The sequence below is a fragment of the Thunnus maccoyii genome, chromosome 20, assembly GCF_910596095.1.
Source record: "Thunnus maccoyii chromosome 20, fThuMac1.1, whole genome shotgun sequence".
Lineage (NCBI taxonomy): Eukaryota > Metazoa > Chordata > Actinopteri > Scombriformes > Scombridae > Thunnus > Thunnus maccoyii.
The window spans coordinates 6048632-6069550 of NC_056552.1; the positions used below are offsets into that span (position 1 = coordinate 6048632).

Genomic DNA, 20919 nt, shown 5'->3' on the forward strand with positions numbered 1-20919 from the left:
GTGGCTTCACACAATATGCTGTGTTTAGCTGTGATGTACGTCCAATCAGGCCGGGCAGTGAGCCAATGTGTTCATCAACCTCCCCACACTCCAGAGGTGAACGTATACAAACTGATAGGATGGCGAATTAAACAGTAAAAGTAGAATTTCAGAAATTTGCAATGAGGGTTTGTTGTGTATTAAACATTACAACATTTTTAGACAACAAACCCCTACAGGACCATTAATAAACCATTGATAAACCATTATTAATGTTATGTTGGGTAAGATATGATTTGTTATGATGTGTAAAGTAGGAAAAATGATTCATCTCTAGGTTTTGGAGATTGGTTTTGATGATCAAACTGAAAAGCTGCAGCGTTTTTGTGACTTATAAAAGTAAAATTAACAGGAAATAGCTGACAGTTTACAGTACCTTCCTCCTCTTTCTGGCCTGTGGGTGATTCTGTCCGTCCTGGGCCTTGCCCAGCAGGTCTGGAAACACCAGGGGTTTGAGCGAACGTGAGCGTGGTGTTCTGGGATAGCGGAATGGGTCCATCATCCGGAAGTCCCGTCCGTAGCGCACAGTGCAGAGAGAGCGTGAGCGTAGGCGCCCTGCCGAGTGCAGGCTGTTAACACCAATCATAGTCAGAGAGGAAGGTGAACGGTTCGCACAGAACGTTGGACTTTATCTGCCAAAAACGATTCAGTCTGTATTTTTAAGTCCTGCAGATTTTTTTTTTTTTAAAAGAGTTCATCCAAAGAGATACAAAGTGTGACTTGAGGTTGGTTTGATCTGGATTCTGTCCAGTAGGCTGATGTGCCAACAGACAGATGGAAGTGAATTCAGCTGTTACAGAAAGCAGCTGGCGATCAGTAGAGATCGCGGGGGGAAGCAGCACATCATCAGGCTGCTGTCAGTCAGTCAGCTGCTATCAGCGAGCATCAAACCCCAACAGTCTCGCTCCTTAATGTCTTGATCAACGCTCACCAGGCAACACCGGGGTGCCCACCTGACGCTGAATTATTGATAAGACAGCCATGTATTATACATGCATGGAGGCGACTCCTTTGCTGGACGTCTCCTTATGTGAAGAATTTCTTCTGCAGGTGCAAATCGGTCACAACGAACGCAATAAAATCCGGCGCTTTTTCTCGGCTCGTCTATTAAAGTTTAATGGAAAATAAACTGCAGGCTGATGCATAAAACTGTAACTTCTCCAGAAGCGGGTAAACACAGACACACACACACATACACACACACACCCTCTCTACATGGTTTTAACAGGATATGAACCTCTGCCAAGTTACCTGAAGGTGACACCTGTCCAGCTGCCACCTTTTAGTGAACGTCAGTGACAACACTTAGAGATGAATCCTTAAACATGCACTCACATACACACACACATACACAGAGGGAACCAAGCTGACACTCTCACAGATGGTACGAAACACTGGCAGAGGATGAAACAGCTGGGTGCAAAATGTGGAAACAAAGAGGTAAAAAACACACACAGTCATACAATAAGCTCTTTATGCTTATATGAACACAAACACACACAAACCCCCCCCCCCTACACACACACACACACACACACACGTAATAGAGGGAGATACAGAGGGGTGGGAGGGACGGACGGCTGCCCTCAGACTTCAGAGCAGGGATTCCAAAGAGCACCCTCGATTTCGTCACAACCCGAGAGATACGACATAAACAAAATAAATTAAAGACGAAGGGAAGACGACAAAGACGAGGCGGATGAGGATGCAGAAACGCTAAGATTCGGCACAGAAGAAGAATGAACGTTCCTGTTGCTCCCACTGTAAAATGGATACCATCAGTTTTACAGTCACAACGCTGATTGTCAGATTATTTCTCTCTCTCTCTCTCACTTCTCCCTCCTGCTCTCTTCTGTCCATGTGTAGCGGTCCGCTGTCATCGTTCACTCCTCTTCGCCCCTCTCCGTGATCCACTTCTCTCAGTCAGTATTTTCTCTCAGACTCTCTTTGCACCGGTTTTAGTCTCTTCCCCTCACACATTCGGCGGGTGTGGGTGTTTGAGGGAAAAAACGTCGCTCTCCTGCTGCTGCTGCTTCTGCTGCTGCCGCTGATGTCTTTCATACCTTCCCTGTCTCTGTTGATGGCTGATTTATTTATCTGTTGCAAATCTTTTCATCCAATTCAGCGCTTTTCTTTCTTTCCTTCCTTCTCTCTGCTGCTGCTGCTGCTGCTGCCGCTGCGGAGGCGAGGAAAGGAGAGCTGGCTGCCTGAATCGCAGAGCGACAAAGAAGCAGATAGGGACAGTGCTCTCCGTCTCGCTGCCTCCCTCTCCCTCGCTTCGTCAATGCGTACCTCCCTCCCTCCCTCCCTCCTTCCCTCCCTCTCTCCTCCTCCCTCCTTCTCTCAGTCATCACCAGCAAATCACAATCTCCCAAATACCTCTTCCACACATACACACAGGCACACTTTTTTAAAAATATACTTTCGATGGCAATTAGTATTCAGCAGTGGTCTTGACGGAGAGACTGGTAAGGTGAGAGGAGAAAGAAACATGAAGAATCAGCAGCACAGTGTGTGTATATGGAAAGGTGTGTCAGACACAGCATCACTGCTATTAAAGTGTGAATTAAAGGAATAGGTCAGCATTTTGGCAAATTTGCTTATTTGCTTTCAGGGGGTGAGATGAGACAATAGACGTCGGCTTCATGTCTGTATGTTACTACGGAGCTGGATTTAGGACATGGTTAGCATAGCTTAGCCTTGCTTAGCATAAAGACTGGAAATGGGGGAAACAGCTAGCTGGGCCCTGTCCAAAGTTTAAAAATACAACTACCAACACCTCTAAAGCTCACTTAACATGTTGTATCTTGTTGGTGAATGTATGTATAAATGCCGCCTTCAAGTCAAAAGTCAGAGCTTCAGCCTCCTCTGAACGCTTTGTCTGCAATGTTACCTCTACTTCACCCTTACGATGATGTCAGATTGTTCATGCCGTCTGTTCCGTAACCTTCATTGTTAACGTTGTTGCTAAGGTTGTTTCATGGGCTGTTAGCTTTGTCCACTCATATATTTCGGATCGGATTTCAGCTTCAACATGTATGGATGTATTTGAGAAGTTGACATTTTGAGTAAAGAACAAGAAAAAGAGCCAAAATCCAACTACTATTGTTTGTTTACATAGCTTCCGGAGCCAGAGGAAGATTCTGGGAGCTAATCAATCAGAACAGAGTGGGCTCATCGAAAGGGGGGTCTTAAAGAGACAGGAGCTTAAACAGCCTGTTTCAGACAGAGGCTGAACTGAGGGGCTGCATAAAGAGCCAATATACGATGAATAAGGAGTTTTTAACTGTAAATCATACAAAGATATTCCAGTCGAGCCCCAGAACATAAATACAGACCTGAAAATGTGCATGATACGTCCTCTTTAACCAGCACACTAACTGAATTGTAAAAACGGCAATTTCTGGGAGCAGAGGAAGTTACATGATTGAACTACTTCTTGGCACATTTGGGTGCCGTGACGCTGCCGGTTTGGTGCCAAAACTGGTGCTCATCGACCTGGAAACCCGTTAATTAACTAGTTTTAGAACTGTTGTTACAGTAGGTGTATTTATGGAGTTTGGACAGAGTCAGACAGGCAAGAAACAAGCTGTAAACATTATCACATTTTAACTGGATTACCTTGTTAGCAAATAGCTGCCTAGTTTCACATTTTTTGAGTATCTGTCCACCTGAAGAACTCTACTTTTAGTTCTGTTTTGGTCTCCACCTTTAATCCTAACAAAAATATGCGTCTCTTTAGCAGCTAAATGCTCCACTACGGACCCTTTCACACTTACCTTGTTTGGTCCGGACTTTCAGACTTTTCAGTTTGATCTGAACCAAAATTACAGGAGTGAAACCTCCCCCGGACCACGGTCTGGATCATACAGCTGAACCTTAGTCCGACGAAAAGAGGTGGTCTTGGTCCGGATCAAACTGAACAAACATTATTTGGATGGTTCAGACTTTCAGACCAATTACAGGAAGTTCCGGCAGGCTATCATCAGAACCGGAAAAAGAAAAGAGTTGAGCACATGGGAGGAAGAGGAGTCCAAGTTATTAATTGAAATATGGTCCGATGTTATAAAAAGTCAACTGGAAAAGACTGAGAGGACGGGAGAGCAATGCCACCTGAAGACAAAGAAACCGTAGTGTTTATAGTTTAATAACATAATATAGTGGCAACAAAATTAATCTGTTTATTCATCTTTCTCCATTAATTCAAATGGTGATAGAAGGCTACCTGCTCAATTGACAACATGCCTACGTCAGACGCGTTCCCATCTACAAACCAATCAACGTCAAGTATAGAGAGACACAGACCACGTAGGAGATGACGACAGGAAGTAGGTATATCATGTAAAGTTCTTTAATGAGCTCGCATAATTGCAATGTGAAACCAAAACTAAATGTATATAATGTAACAAAACATGAACCTTGGTTTGGACTTTCAGGTGTGGAAGGGCCTGTTATCACTAGCTAGTGGCTAACTGTGTCTCTCTGCTGGATGCTGGATGCTGGCCAGGTGGTGTACAGCAGGTCTATCACTGCCAGAACCAGAACAGTAAAGTTAAAGGCTGTAAAACCAAAACAATAAGCTGAAAGATGCTAAAATGTTCTTTAGAGCAGCGGAAATCCACAGAGTCAGGTGATTCTTTCACATTACATGTAGTCATTTGATCCATTGTTGATATAAAATTATTGATTGTAGCCGTGTGCTTGATATCAATGATCTCATCTCACTCTTGGAAAGAAAGCAAATAAGAGTAAAATTCCCACAATGTTGAACTTTTCCTTTAATTCAGGTCATTCACACCTTTGTAAACACGCACTGTCGATTCTTTCTCCTCTCACCTGTACAAACACGCAGCAAATTATTCAACTATATTTGCACTTTTCCTTTCATTCCGGTCAAATGCCTCTGATGATTAGCTTGTTCAGACTTTAATGTGTTCTAAAAAACTTCACATCTAGCATTAAGCCTACAAAAATTACCTTATCACAGCACAAAGATTTACAGCATTTCTGAGTCACCATGATGGTTAAACCTCACATTTTCTCTGCACTTGCTGAAACTATCCCCACCTCGAATCAAAATTTAAAAAGCAACCACACATAACCTCTGCAGGAACAGTTTAAATGTCTTATCAAGGAGTACAACAAGAACTGACGTGGAGCCAGATCTCAAAATTCCTCTCGGTGATTACAGCAAAAAATAAACAAAAGCCGTAAAGAGACAGAGTGAAAGCAGGAAAGAGAAAGGAGGACGACGGAGAAAACCGAGCATCTGACAGGAACCTTTGCTTACAAGACAAATGAATGAGGTGTTTCCCCGAGAGAAATTTGTCAAATAGAATTATTGACTTTAGAGTGAGTAACAGGGACGGCGTGAAGAGGAAAAAAATCTGAGGCTACAAGAGTGTGACCGGAGATGTAATGACTGTGTCAATCACAGACCAAGGACATTGATAAGACTGATCTATAATCAAGACTAAAATATTCAGTGCTCAGGTTCAAAATGTCATCCTAAATGTATATCAAGCAGACTGAGAGGAAAAGGTGGGAACATTTTTTACAAATCACTTTATCTGCTGTCTTAAAGAGGAGGACTAGCACTTACTCCTTGACACATGATAGTGTGAAAAACACTGGATAAAATTGTACTTTATAACCCTTATGCTGAATATTATATCAGTTTCCATGCTGTGTTTCTGTAATTTTGCTGGTCTATTTCGCACACATCTATTACATGTTCTTATGTTCTCTATTAAATCGAAAATGTTTTAAAAACAAAAGTTAAAGGAAGCGTGAGGGTGCTGTGACACTCTGCTGTTACACCCGCGGCAAAACCCAGCAAGAACAAACATAAAAAAAAAAAAAAAAAAAAAAAAAAGGGGGAACAGTTCCTCCCTCATGACCAGCGTCTGTCTTTAAACATACACCATCAGGATGGACATGTTGGCGAGCTCTGACTCTATCAGGAGGGACAAGAAAGGAACATTATTGAGCTGGAGGAGGGGAGTGGAGGGGGGGGGAGTGGAGCCAACCTTTGACTGTAACACCCAAACAACCTGCATCAAGGCGACATTTCTGTCACCGCCTCTCCGACTGTCTTTGTAGTCTTTCCCTGACAATTATCCTTCCTCGGGTACTAACCGTGGGCGGCAGCAACAGCAGCAGCAGCAGCAGCAGCAGCAGCTTGTGGGCCTGTGGCTGGAAGCTGGAGTCCCATAAAAACCATCAAGCTGCCCCCAAGCAAAGCACTTAACCCCGAATTACTCACATGAAGCTGGGTCACCGCTGCTAACAAAGAGCAGAGAACACCTGCTCACCAAAAGCAAACTGTAAAAAGCAAAATAAATGTCATTTCTGTGTTATACCTTATGCCCTCTATCAGTTTTCCAGTCTGCTGTCAGTCTCCCACTCCCTCCCTCCCTCCCTCTCTACCTCCCTCTCACTCAATATTTCACATCCTGTCTAAATCTCTCCTTCTGTCCCTCATGGAGACTTCAGACAGCTCGGGGAGAGGGGGAGTGAATCCACAGCCACTCGTCTCTGCTGACCTAAGCAGCTGTCTCTTTTTCACACTCGGTCTCTCTCTCAGCCCCCTTTTACCCTCCAATAGTACCACATTTCTTGTTTTTGTTTTGTTTCATTTCAGAGTAGAAATGTGTGAGATTTATGTCTCAATCGATGTCTGCTTTTCTTGCGCTCCATCACCGATCAATGTAGCATTCGCCGCTGTGGACGGCAGGTGTTGGATATGTGTTCCAATAGAGAGAATTCAATTATTTAAGTGGATATATCAAGACTGACCTTTCTTTGATCTATATTAAGCTTATTTTTCTACATTTATCAGCCCAGTTAGATTGAAATATTAAAGATATGAAGAAATAAATCAATTGGGATCATTACGAACACATGTGCAGACTCCATTCTTCTTCTTCTTTTTTTCTCCTGTTCCTGCTTCAGTGCAGCACCTTATGATTTTTGTTAACGGAGTAGAAAAAGGCAGCTGCACTGTTTTACTTACAGTTGATCTCTCAGCAGTGAAATGAAGAAACACAACAGCACTGAGCACTAAACACACGGGTCTCTAACTACCGGCCAGATCCAACCAGCGGGGAATATTTCTAAGGCTCCAGAGCAGCAATTCTTTTATTTCCATTTAGATTTGTGTCTTTTACTTTAGAGTAAATATCCAAACAAAGCAAAATCAAAGCCAAAAACCCAATAATTTAAGGGATAAAAGCTGGTGATACTCTATATTTTTGTTGCTGTCAATGAATCCTATGAAAAGACCAAAACCAACACTGTGTTAGTCCGTCTCTAAATAATTTGCAGTTTCCCTGGTTTGTCTGTGAGTCTCAGCTCTGAAGACATAAAACTTTAAAAACTGGTCACAGTATATAGTTTCATTATATATTTAGATATTCGACCAATCTTTTTTCTCTGATTTCAGCTTCTTAAATGTGAAGATTTGTTGCTTTGTCATATATGACGGTGAACTGAATATCTTTCAGTTTGGACTTTCGTCGGTTGAACAAAAAACATTTGAACACACCTATCTTAGCTGTGGGAGATTATAACGGGCATTTTTACTGTTTTCTGACAATGCACAGGCTAAACGACTAATCAACAAAATAACAGGCAGATTAAGTTTCATTTTGGAACATTTAACCTGGTGCACAGACAGTTTTGAGAGAAGTGGGCTATTCATTATATTTTCATGGAGTTTAATGTGACTGCTTCCTGTATCATCTGCAAGGACGAAAATGTAGTTTTACAGGAGCGAAATTACTTTACACAACAGAGAGGGGCGGGAACAGAGGTGTTGCTCCGCTTTCGAGTCTAAATAGTTGAAATTTATTGTTAAAAACTGATTTTATTTCAAGCGGGCACCCGAGGAGAGAACCTGGCCTGTGGCGCTCAGGTAATTTGAGTTTGAACCTTGACACCTGTTGTGGATATTTCCGAGCGATGTTCAACACTTCAGTGGAGAGAAGCACACGGGAGGCTTTGATGTCTGAGGGCTGAAGATGTTTATGATGATCAAGGAGAATCGTAAACAGCGAACAGCGAATTTGTTGTAACTCGGACGCTGTCTCTTTCCGTTCAGTCTTCTGAAAGTCTGAGTCTTTTAACCCGAGCAGATCGGCCTACAATATGAAAAATGAGTCTAATTGGTTCACTAGTTTCTAAACAAAGGACTGCACTTTACCCGTGATATCTTAAGTCACGTTGCGTTGAGCCTCAGGTCATTGTCAACACATTTTGGCTTCACGTTCCACCTTTCTGTGTCGTCTAGAAGGGTCCTCTCTGGCCTCGGCTTACCATGGCGATGCTGATATACTCCTTATCAGAGAGGTTTCTGCTTTCACCAAAACATCACAGACAGCTGAGGTCTCCAGGAGAGATTAAGAAATACAGCGTGACCTCAAGGCTCAGTTTTGACCCAATTTGTCATTTAATTTGTAACCCCTAAAGACGGAAAATTCCATAACAACACCAATACTGTATTAATAAAAAACAAAACTGTTAACATTTCCTCTCTGAACACACTGAATATATTGTTAAATAAATTCTAAATAGCAACATCTATTTAACGTCCTCCTCTCACGCCTCAGACCTGACCTGCTTGTCTTTGCTCTGGCTGGCGTCGAGCCGCCGAGCACTGGCATCTACACCTCCTGTGCAGATTTCAGACATGCAAGAATGATTTCTACTCCTTCATTTACAAAAACAAGTAAGTCATCCGTCTTTTTTCCCTCACCGTCGACGCTGCTACGTAATCGATAACATCAGTGCACCTAATTACTGTCTGAAGAGCGCGGTTCAGCGTCTGATTGAGCTGTACAACATTTTCATTTCAGCAGAATTCGTTCTCTTGCTCTAATGCGGGCTGGTAACCTACTTCAGTGCATCATTAGTTTCCACTTCAAGCTTTAAGCCCCGAGCAGTGCCGAAGAAGAGAGAGAGAGAGAGAGAGAGAGAGAGTGAGAGGGAGTGTAAACCTATGTGTCTCTAAGCCTCACAATAAAAGGAAGAAACTTTCCTCTGAAGCACTAGTTCGGGCCGGCAGCCAGGACTTCCAGTTCTGCAGGGAGCTGTGTTAGCTACACAGCAGCAGCTATGTCTGTCATGCAGGCTGGTATGAAGGAGTAAAGGATCATCGAGTTGTTATGAAGGCTTAAAAGCTTATTAACGGAGCATCAGGATCACAAGTTATAATCGTTTCTCTTTGCGGTAATTAACCAAACAGTGAGAAACTCATCAGTTATGAAAACATTTTGTCCAAATTCGGAGTCCTGTCAACTTTGACAGAAATTAGTGAGCAAGTAAATGGAAAAACAAATTAGAAATTACGGTAGGTCTTTGGTTGACGGATTTCCACTTCACACTGCAGCTCAATTTTATAGAGATGTTACAAGAAAAACCCCTTTTTTCTGACATGTATTTACAATTTAGAAGTAAAACATACTTAATATCTTGATAGGACAAACATAATTCAGAGTTTAGTTAAAATATAGGCTCGCATTTTTCAAGTGTGTCTTAAAACAACAGTCAGGTGTCCGTATTAACACTGATCATTCCTCCTGTTCATACTGGCTATTAAAAGATCCTTCAAATGTGCTTTCAATGGAAGTGATGAAGTCCAAAATCCACAGTGTGTCATTTAAAAGTTGATGTAAAGCTTATATGAGGCTTCAGCAGTCTGAGTTAGTCATATCAAGCGGATATCTGACACATTTACCGTCTTTTTAGCCTCAGATTCCCTCTTTGTGTTTCCTTGGACAGTGTTTCCCTGTTGAGCTGCAGGTGGAAGTATAGTAACAAAAAGAAGGACAAAACATTCAAGCAGTTTTTCAACATTAGCCTTCAATTTTGCCGTTTAATATGACAAACGTCAGCGGCGACAGATCACATAATGGGCTAAAATTGAATTTGGCTATAGTTGGATTTGTGTTTTCTTTACAGGGCCAAAGACTGTTTGTAACAATCAGTGTTTTTTTTAGTTCCCACAACTCCAACAGAGTGATGCATTTTCTCTCTCTCGCTGATAGCGTCATGTCCATTTCAGGAGTCATATTCCCCCAGTTAAAGTTTCATTTATACTGTATCAGTAGTTTCCGTTTATCAACTTAATATTTTTGAACCAGGACATTCAGTTTTTGGATCAAGTAGTGTGTAAAATAAGGTTTAATAAATTTAGTGGCTGTAGCTCTGTTATGTCAGATTTAATCAACATTTAGGTAAAATTAAGTATCTAATTAATCGGACGCAGTATCGGCATTTACTTGTTATTTAAGGGGCTAAAAAAACTTCCCTAATCTAAATCACTTTATTTGGAGTAAAACTGAAAGTGAGAACATCTGAAACGCCAATAAATCTCTTATTGAACAGGAAAAGTGTGTGTATAACCGGTACAGTAGTTCAACCGTTAACTTGTTGAGTACAATGTTGGAAATGCTGGAAAATAAGACCCTGCTTGTAATAAATCATAATTATCCTGGTCAGTTATTTCAGAGACAGGAGTATCTACTTTGATATTACAAATATGTGATATGAACATGTTGCTGATGTTGACTGGCTTCTGTACTCAGAGTATAAGCAGCCTGTCAGCCTGTCACGTCTCTGTTGAGTGATAGTCTTGCGTGGGGTAACTGGGGGAGGAAATATCCTCTGGAGTACATTAGGATAGTTTATGGCCTCGTTATGAATCCTAGAATGGGAAAACACTGATTGAGACAAACAAGCATCAGTACTCGAATGGACAGGCGCATGTAAAACCTCCATCAAGTATCAAGTTACCGGTGGGATGTAGTGACATTTACAACCATCCAGTCAGTTTAATCATGTTGTCATCTTCATGTTTCAATGTTAACATTTGTTTTTTTTTGTATTGAGGAACATTTCATTCATCTTTTATGTTATATTTATACCAATTATAAAACTCTATGATACTACAGCTGTAAAGGCTGCAAGAAAGTTGAACATACAGCATGGAAAATAAAGAATTAATGCTCTTCTGCTTAAGGACAAAACAAAAACATTTAACTATAACTTCAGGCTAGAAAGTCAGTTGCTTAAAACTTCTCAACGGCCAAATGGATTCCCCGACCCTTTCTTTAGTACTTTAACAATGCAACCGAAGCATTTTAGCCTCCTTTAGCTCATTGTTTTGCTTTTCCTGGACGGCAACTTTACTCTTTACATTCACTGCCACTGTTCTCATTCCCTTTTTTGTCCGCAGCAGGCAGCTGTTTTTAGCAAAAAGCTATAAAAACTACCAGTACACAAGTTAGAGTTGCAAATTAGCAACTAGCAAGTGAACATAACTGTGTGTTAAGCAGCTGCTATGTTCTGTATGCATGAAGAGCTGCAAGTTTCCCTCAGAGGTTAGTGGAAACTGAAAATACAGTGGAAAGGAGAGCTGGATGTGTAAATATGCGACTGTTTGCTAAGAAGTTCGTCCTATAAACTTAAAATTGATAATATGTCAGTATTAGTGACACAATGTGGTTACTAATACTGACATATTGCAGGTTAAACTGCAAAATTTCAGGCTGACATCAACTAATTTCAAAGGAATTAGTGTATAATTACACTTTAGCGAATTGCAGACAATTGCAATTTTTTTGACTGTGCTGAAGGAACAAAAAGGTAAACTATGCAGGAGGAAAAAATGGAGGGAGCTGTGCCCCACAAAGTAGTGACGGCACATCCCTAGAGCGGCAACGATTAGTTTAATCAATTTGTCATTTGTGGAAAATTAATGGTGAACTATTATGGTAATGGTTGTACTACAGTAATTATAGTATATAATAGGAGAGCAGTAATTATTTGCCAAACATTTGCTGGTTGCAGATTCTCAGATTTGAAGCTTTTATGTGTCATACATGACAGTAAACTGAATATCTTTGACGTTTGAGGACCTTACCTTGGGTGCTAAGAAATTATAACAGGTATTTTTCACTATTTTCTAACATTTTACAGACAAAATGATAAATGAAAATGAACTGTGCCACTTTCTGTTGAGACAGGCCCAAATGTACTGTACCATGTAACAGTCGTCATCTGGTTTCAAATCTGTTAAATCACCTTTTTCACGCATAATCTCCTTATTTAGCTCCTCAATTTCCCGTCATTATGAAGGTAAAAAAAAAAGCAATAAAAAATCTTGAAAGAAAAAGACTTTCCGGCTATGACTGCAGTGTGCCGGGAAGTGTTTAAGAGAGGGTTGTGAAGCCAAAGCTTAACACACTCAGTGCAGGAGATTGCTCCATTTTGCTCGTCTATTGTGGTGTTAATGGAAAACATATCACCGGGTTTAATCAAAAGAGGCTGCACTGGTGAGAAAGAGAGGGAATAATTGAGAGAGAAGAAGAATCAGTGACAATTGAAGAAGTTATTGAGGAAAATAAATTAAACAAAAAAAAAAAGCTAGGAAACAAGACAAAAAAAGAGAGAAAGAAGCTTAAGAGGGAGAACAGTCTACCTGAGGAAGGGAGGTGGTAAGAGGTGTCATGGGGATGCAAAGCCCCTCTCGTTATTTTCCAGTCCACCAGGCAGCTGATTTCTGTTTTAGCTACAGGGCTCAGTGGTTCAGCAGGACTCCAGTGTTTCCTGTCCGTCAGAGTAAAGCTTCAACATATGGCCCACTGTGACATAATCACATTGTCCTGTGCTTTATGATGAATGTAGCCTGCGTTCATGTGGAGCTTTGATTCGATTAAGATTTTAATAAATGTTTCCAAAATGTTTATGTGAACAACTGCATAAAATGCATCATTTAGTCTCTACAACTCTGCTCTGTTTAGTTATTTTATAACAACGTTGATAGAAATAAGGACAGTATGTTAAAAAGCACGATAATTAATTCATAACTAAAATTGCGTGTAAATCATTTTTTGTGAGGTCAACGTTTTCCCAATGGTGACAAGTAAATTTGGAGTGAAAAATTTGGCACTTCTTGTGATAGTTGTTCACATGACAAAGTAATTATTAACTAATAAAAACAGAAACATACACAACCTTCTGTTGTGCAATCTGATAGTGAATCAATATTTGATCACAGTTCCCAAAATACATTATGATTCTTCAAAAGGTGATCTGTCTTTTTTTTCCAACCCTGTTTCTTAAAAATTACATTCATATGCAAATACTTTGCATTAGCAAATACTGTACATTTTGTAGGAGTAGGTTAACATTTTTTTTTTAATTTTTTTTTTTTTTGAAATGTCGCTGTAAAGTATTGGGCCAAGCTATATATCGAATTAATTTGATTGATTCATTTTTTTTGTGTGTGTGTGTGATGTGTAAAATGTCTAAATTGTGAAAAATTTGTTATTACAATATGCACAAAAAGGTTATTTTAGTCAAAAAGTAATGTAGATGATATATTAGATTAGCCGTTTTGATTCTATGACATCATTAGTTACATTTCATGTTCACTTTCTGCAGTTTACAGGACTGTAGTGACTCCAGGCGGCTAGCTGTCCCTGGCTATCTCATGTACGAGAGGAACAGACTGAAAATGACAGCACACTGGTCTGTGCTCTCGGTTTGTGTTAGCTGACGAGGTATCATCTCTGGTTCGGAGAGTTGAAGCGCTGACAGTTGACTGAATAGTGTGCAGATTCTACTTAGTCCGCCTCAACCTGCTGGGTAGCTAAAGCTAGCTAGCAGTTTGCAGATATTAGACTGTTTTCTTAAGAAAGACAAACAGCAGGAGATCATTTAGTGCACAGACCTTTCTGCCCATAACCCCTAACCTAACCCAAACCATAACCCTAACCCTAATCCTAATCCTAACCCTAACCTAACCTAACCATAAAACTAACCTGACCCTAACCCTAACCCTAACCCTAACCCCTGAGGCATCTGGTACTGACAGTCAATACCTTTGTGGGATAACTTGAATTTTTATGTGTAATGATGACAACCTTGCAGGTGGTGCAGGTCTTTTATTATTCTTGTCTTAAAAAATATGTTTCAAACCTGCAAAAAATAAATAAATAAATAAAATCGTGAATGAACCCCAAGCTTAAAGGCATACTGAGCAGGATTTATTATTTTAAGAAAAACAATGTATAGACTCATACAAAAATAATCCCTCTCAATCATCACTCATGACCCTCTAGAAGTGTGTGACAGTGTATTTATCTGCAGAGACTCTGCCCTCTGCCTGTATTTTCTTATTTTCTTATTATTTTGCTGTGTTTCTCAGCGTCAACCTTTGGGCAGTGGGTGTGTAGCCCCCAGCCAATAACAGCAGGGTGTGAGGTCGGGACTGGTAGCGTGGCAACCAGGTTACATCTCTGTCTCCGTTTCTCTCCTCTGCTCCGCTCCGCTCTACTCTCTGTCTCTGTGTGTGTCACGGATACATAAAGAGCTGCAGGTCTGTGTGTCTGCTCGAGCGAGGGCGGGGCTGAGTTAAACACACGCAGAGCAGAGAGGCAACAACAGACAGGATGAAGCTCTCTATTCACACAAAATCTGGCAATGCGGCACTGTCCTGCAGGGTTGTGCGGAGGTGTGTGGAGGTGTGGGTGTGTTTATTTGTGCTTTAGAACATAACTGCCGTGATCTGAATCACAGCTTTGTTGTTGCCAGCGCCTCTCGCTCCTTTCATTCACTCTCTAGCTTGCTTGACCACAGCTGCTCTCTCTCTCTCTCTGCTCTCAGCTCGCTCCGGTTGAGCCAGGGAGGAGGGGCTATCTTTGAATGCTGTTTGTTTACAAACATCAACCGACAAATCCTGCATAGTATATCTTTAAAAAAAATGAGATTTGATTTTCTGGCCTGATCACACAGCCCCTACTCTAAATATCAATGTGTCTATCTATCAAGATGTCAATTTTCACACCTTGAGTGAAGACATATGATACCTTTCTGGCAAATATACAAAGATATTATTATTTGTTGTATACTGATAATGAAAATAAACCACTTTCAACATTGAGATAAGGGAGGGAGAGAAGGATGGTGGAGAAATGAAGGAAAGATGCGAAAGAAGCAAAATGTCTGATATGATGTTGTGTCAAAATGGTAACAGAGGAAACGAGCGCTGAGTCTGGATGCATGGGTGTGTTGAATGAGCACAGGGGGGGAAAATGAGAGATTTCTGTGGCTCATTCCTAATGTATTTACAACATATACAAACACAGATACCAGACATGAAAGGGGAAATGGGAACGCAAGAAAATGAGTGGAGGAAATGAGGAATATGGGGATGGCTGGGGGGGAGGAATGATAAGTCATTTCGTTGGAAATGATGGAGCGATAACAGAGAAAAAGAGAGGAGAGAAAAACAGTAAAGGAAAGGTAAGGGTACTGGAGCAAGGTTCAAACTTGGCCTTGTTATAACCTAAATGGGGATTAATGCTTCACCAAATGAACAGATTGTGGCACAAAAACTAGCTTTAAAAATACAGGAACTAAATATTCACAACTACTAAATGCCAGGTGTGACCATTGTGAAGATAATTGAACCAACTAGCTTGATGAAAACTATCAAACTAAGGTAATATGGAATATGACTGACATATCTGACCTGACACTTGATTGAAATACTGTTTAATAATGACGTTCACTTTTGTATTATAAGTGCAACATGCATCGGCCGCATCACTTGGCATTGCATGAAGGTACTTAAGCCAATGTGATGAAATTTTGTGATTTTCTACGAGCTGACCTGCCTTACAGGGAACATTACATGCTTTTTGTGATTTTCTGTCGTTCATATACTGTTATGATGTTGGATGTTAAACATGGTCAACATTCCAAAACTTGAGGTGAACATATGTAAAAATGTCACCTTCAAGTCAAAAGCCAGGGCTTCAATGTGCTCTGAACGCTTTGTTTGCAAAGTTACCTCTACTTCCCCATCAAACTGACGTCAGGTCGTTCCCTAATTCTCAAAAAACAGCCTCCGTTCTGTAGTCTTTGTTGTTAAGATTGTTCCATGTGTTGTTCATGTTGTCCACTCGCATATTTTAGATCAGATTCGCACTCGAACATGTATGGATGTATTCGAGAAGCTTATATTTCGAGTAAAGAATGAGAAAAAGACGCAAAAACCTACTACTATTGTTTGTTTACGTAGCCTCCTGAAGCTGACCAATCAGATCAGAGTAGGCTCATCAGGAGGCGGGCCTTAAAGAGACAGGAGCTAAAACTGCCTGTTTCAGACGGAGGCTGAACTGAGGGGCTGCATAAAGGACCAGTATAAGATAAATAAGGAGTTTTATTAAACTGTAAATCATGTTGATATATTCCAAGTGAGCCCAAGAATATAAATAGAGATCTGGAAATGTTCATCATATGTCCATACATAAGAGTTATAGTGTGCTGCCCAGTGTCGAGTGTCAAAAATAACATTGACTTTAAAGAGCACAACAATACAATATACCTAAAATGACAAAAAAAAACCTTCTTCCAGTAACTAAATGACCAAACAAGGTTGTTAATGCTGAATAATCTGACACATCACTCTCAATCTAAACTACATGAATACTATTACAGTAATTCCCAAACACACACATTTCTGTGTGAATTAATATATAAACAAAACAAAGCCATACTTACACTGCAGTACAATTAAATATCTCTTGGCTACCTGAAACTGTTACTTGTTAAAGATGATTTTTGCTGGATTAACTTCCTCTTTACATATCTGACTGCTTTCACTGTAACTGAACAGCGCTACAGATGTTTTCAAAGGATAGTTTGACATTTTTAGTACAAAATTGCCTCGTTAGTGTTTCCTTGCTGAGCTGCACTGGAAGGAGAGTAGATTTATACTAAAAAAGACAGCGACATGATTTGACTAACTCAGACTAATGAAGCCTCATATTACTGTAGCTTTAGCTGAACTTAAGAATGTGATTTTGCAGGAAGGGATCTTTTCACAGGAAGAATAATTATAGCGACAAATAACTCTTTAAATGTTTCAGCAGATAACTTTATCTTGTAAGATTTTAAGATAGACTTTCTGTGCAAACTTAGTGATGCAACACAAACCAGAGGAGAGGACAGAGAGCTTTAGGAAGGAGAAGAGATGACAGTTTAGGAGGGGGGGGGGTAGGAAGAAGAGAGAGCAGAGCAGGGTGGAGGTGAAAGAGTGTAGATAAAGGTAGCAACGAGACACAGTCTAGAGACAGAGATTAAACTGCACCAGAGCTAAACAGAGGCAAGATAAGGAGCAAGTGAGAGCGGGCAGGCAGAACATTTACAGAGTCAGAGAATAAGGGAATGAGAGAGAAAGAGAGAAAAGAGAGTGTTTGTCTGCAGGGTAAGAACGAGGAGAGAGAAAGGGAATAAAAGAGCGTGAGCTTGTGCAAAGTGGAAGGCATGATTAAAAAGACGACGTTTCTGGATCTATACAAGCATTAATAAAACAGCTAATGCACGTCTGCGGGACTGTGTTTCTCTTTCTGTCTTGCTTAGCTTGCGGTCACATGGCCTCAGCGTGGATACTATCTGCCCTTAATAACAGCTTTTCATTTCAGAATTAATTCCCGTCATTTCAGCAGAAGGACGTGGCCTCTCTCTCTCTCTCTCCTTCATGCATTATAAATACCCCATTACAACTTGTTGACTTGCACTCTGGGGCCCTGTGGCATGTTGACGGACCACTCAGCAGACAAAACTAATCAACGACATCATCATTAGGTGCACCAATGGACAGGCAACCCACATTGATTGGGTTATTTTGCCACATCATGTGGCCCCAGGCCTCTGTCTGAACCCCGTCTGATGGTTCACAATCTATCGCAACCAAACTCAACTGGGTTAAACTAGCCTAATCTAATGCCGTTGAAGTCATTCACAGATACCCTGAGGGTTTCTATGTCTCATTCTTCTTGTCTCCAGATCACAAAACAATTATTTTCCCAGCCCGCGCTATAGCTGGACTGTACCAGGAAGTGGCAAGCCCAGGCAGGCCTCTGATTGGAGGCCTCTGGAGATGAGGTGAATGCCAGCTGGCAGTGAGCGCGGGCCAGACAGCCAAGCTCAGTCACACAGATCTGAGGGACAATACAGTGCTGGCACACACAGTCTGCTCTCCCTCATTTAGAATGTGTGTCTGTGCATGACAGCATGTGCATGTGTGTGTGTGTGTGTGTGTGTGTGTGTGTGTGTGTGTGCGCGCACGTATGCTATTTTAGACTTGAGAGTAGCTTACTTTAAGCAGATCTTTGGCAAAATCTTGGCCATCGTTCAGTCCTTCCAGGTTGCTGATGAACTGTGGGCACGACATCCTCTTGCCAATGTTCTGAAAACAGAGAAATAGAAATTCACCTGCATTTCATACACACTCTTAATTTAACACTGCCTGATGTGGTCTATTTTAATTAACTCAGTCAATTAATTTTTATTTACTTTTCTATTAAAGGACAGATTCACAAAAAAAGTGTGTCTTAAAACAACAGTCAGGAGCCCAAATGAACATTGAAACATGTTTTTCTTGCTGTAATCATTCCTCCTGTTCATACTGACCATTAGAAGATCCCTTCATAATGCACTTACAATGGAAGTGATGGGGGGCAAAATCAGCGGTCCTCCTTCTGTGCATAAATGTATTTAAAAGTTTCAAGCTTCAGCTGTCCAAATGAGTCAAATCAAGTAGATATCTTTAAATGTTACAGTCTTTTTAGTGCCAAAGTCCTTCTTTTTGTTACTATACTTCCACCACAGCTCAACAGGGAAACACATAGAGGAAATTTGATGCTAAAAAGACTGTAAATGTGTCAAGATATCCACTTGATATGACTAACTCAGACTGCTGAAGTCTCATATAAGCTTCACATCAACTTCTAAATGCATTTTTGCACAAAATGACTGTGTGGACACACGGTGGATTTTGGCCTCCATTTAGCCAGTATGAACAGCAGGAATGATTACAGCGAGGAAAACCTCTGTGACTGTTCATATGGACACCTGACTGTTGTTTTAAGACAGGCTTGAAAAAATGTGAAGCTGTCCTTTAATTTAAAAGTGTGCACCTTTCTCTATTGTAAGTTCTTATTTCCTGTGTAAGAAGAGCTGATAGAGAAGATCAGAAAGTCTGGAATTAACTGAGCTGAACTAAAAAAGTAGTCTCACCTCTATCACGGTGTTTTTATTTAAAGACACTCCAGATTGACACATATTATGATCACAGCACTGGAAAGATTTAAAGACGAGTGATTTGAAGGTCAGATTAAAAAAAAAAGGATGATGATGACGATGATTAACACAGAATAATTTGTCAGAACAGCTGGTATGATGATGATAAGTGATTAGTGATGAAATTATTAGTCAGTAGGGGCTTGGCATCAAACAAATCAAAATCACTAATTTTAGACTAATTTTAGGCAAAGTTCTTGCACAACTGCTTGTGTTTAGATAACACTTAACATTTGAGGAGTTTTTTTTGTTAACTGAAAATATAGTTTGTAGAAAAACATAAATAACTGTCAAAGTTAAGTACATAATAAAGTACTGGTTTGACAGCTGTACTGACATTCAGATATCGTATTGACACTAGATTCGACAATCGTCTTGATACTCTACCCTAATTAGTCGATTAGTCAACTATAATTACAATTGCAGCATTTTCGATAACGTTATTTATAACTAAGGCTGTGCAATGATTATTTTCATTATCTATTAATCTGTAGATTATTTTTTTAATCAATCTTTTGGTTTTTAAATGTCAGAAAATACTGAAAAATGTTAATCACAGTTTCCTGAAGTCCAGCGTGATGTTTTCAAATTGCTTGTTTTTTCTGACCAACAGTCTAAAAACCCCAAAATATTCAGTTTACAACCCTTTATGATAAAGAAAAGCAGTAAATCTTCACAATAAAGAAGCCGAAAACAATTAGTGTTTAGCATTTCAGTTAGAAAAAAATGACTAAAACAATTCATTGATTATCAAAATACTTGTAGATTAACTTCCTGATTTGCTCCTTTTCTCTGTGTTTTAAATGACTGTAAAACTTCACAATGTTGGTCGAGCAAAACAAGCAAATCGAAGGCGTCACATTGGGCTCGGAGATGTTATGATGGACATTTTTCACAATTTTCTGTCACTTCAGAAATGACTGATGGATGAATCAAAAAATAATCTGCCCTAATCTTGTTAAAAAGTCTCAGCATGTATCAATCAGTTCCTACTCTCATCACGACGATCATGATCAGGAAGGTAGTGATGATCACAGTCACAACGAAGATCAAACTAACAGTATATCTGTTAACATTTAATGAAACTTTCCTGACCCGATCCCTTATCCAGTCACCTCTACAGCCACTTTAATTAATCATTCATCTGCAGAGCTGCACTATCACAGAGAGCAGCCGCCAGTGGCCCAGATTTGCAAAGTGAGACTCTGACTATAAAACTAGCAGATTAATGATGGTGAAAGAAGCTCAGCAGGCAGACCTGCAGATCCAGATCAGCTGGTGATCAGGCTGAGTCTTACAGTCCCAAAATCTCCAGAATTAATCAAAAGAAGCTTTGAGGAGAAAGCAGCTTTTAAAACTTTTCTTTTCTTTGTTTATCTTTTGTCTGTCTGCAACACCTGCAGTACAGTGGAAGATTTTACACACTAATGTACACAATCCACGCACACACACACACACACACACACACAAACACACACACACACATGCGCACACACGTTTTCTCACCTACTCAGACATACAATCACACACAACTTACTTGACCATGCAAATCTGTGTTCAGCAGCATTACAGCACAGGTCAGAGTGTGAACTGCATCTAAAGGATGAAAACATTCCAGTTAAACATCATCTCTGAGACACAAAACTAGCTTTGGTTTGCTGTCAACTTACAGATACTTTAATGTAACATATGTCAATGAATGTTACTATCCACCACTAAACTAAA

General features: G+C 40.3%; 1 protein-coding gene across 5 annotated transcripts in view; it reads right to left on the reverse strand.

The window, feature by feature from the left end:
• Positions 1-20919, reverse strand: part of LOC121886676 (PH and SEC7 domain-containing protein 1-like) — a 63484-nt gene that overhangs the window by 24986 nt on the left and 17579 nt on the right. For 4 of the 5 annotated variants that reach the window (XM_042396871.1, XM_042396870.1, XM_042396874.1 and 1 more), the window contains 2 exons: positions 20732-20790; positions 18212-18301 (listed from right to left, as the gene is read on the reverse strand). In XM_042396871.1, coding sequence (XP_042252805.1) covers positions 18212-18301; positions 20732-20790 — 149 coding nt within the window. Of the gene's footprint in view, positions 1-12543; positions 12649-18211; positions 18302-20731; positions 20791-20919 lie in introns of those variants that run through there. The other variant, XM_042396873.1, reaches the window with a different exon arrangement.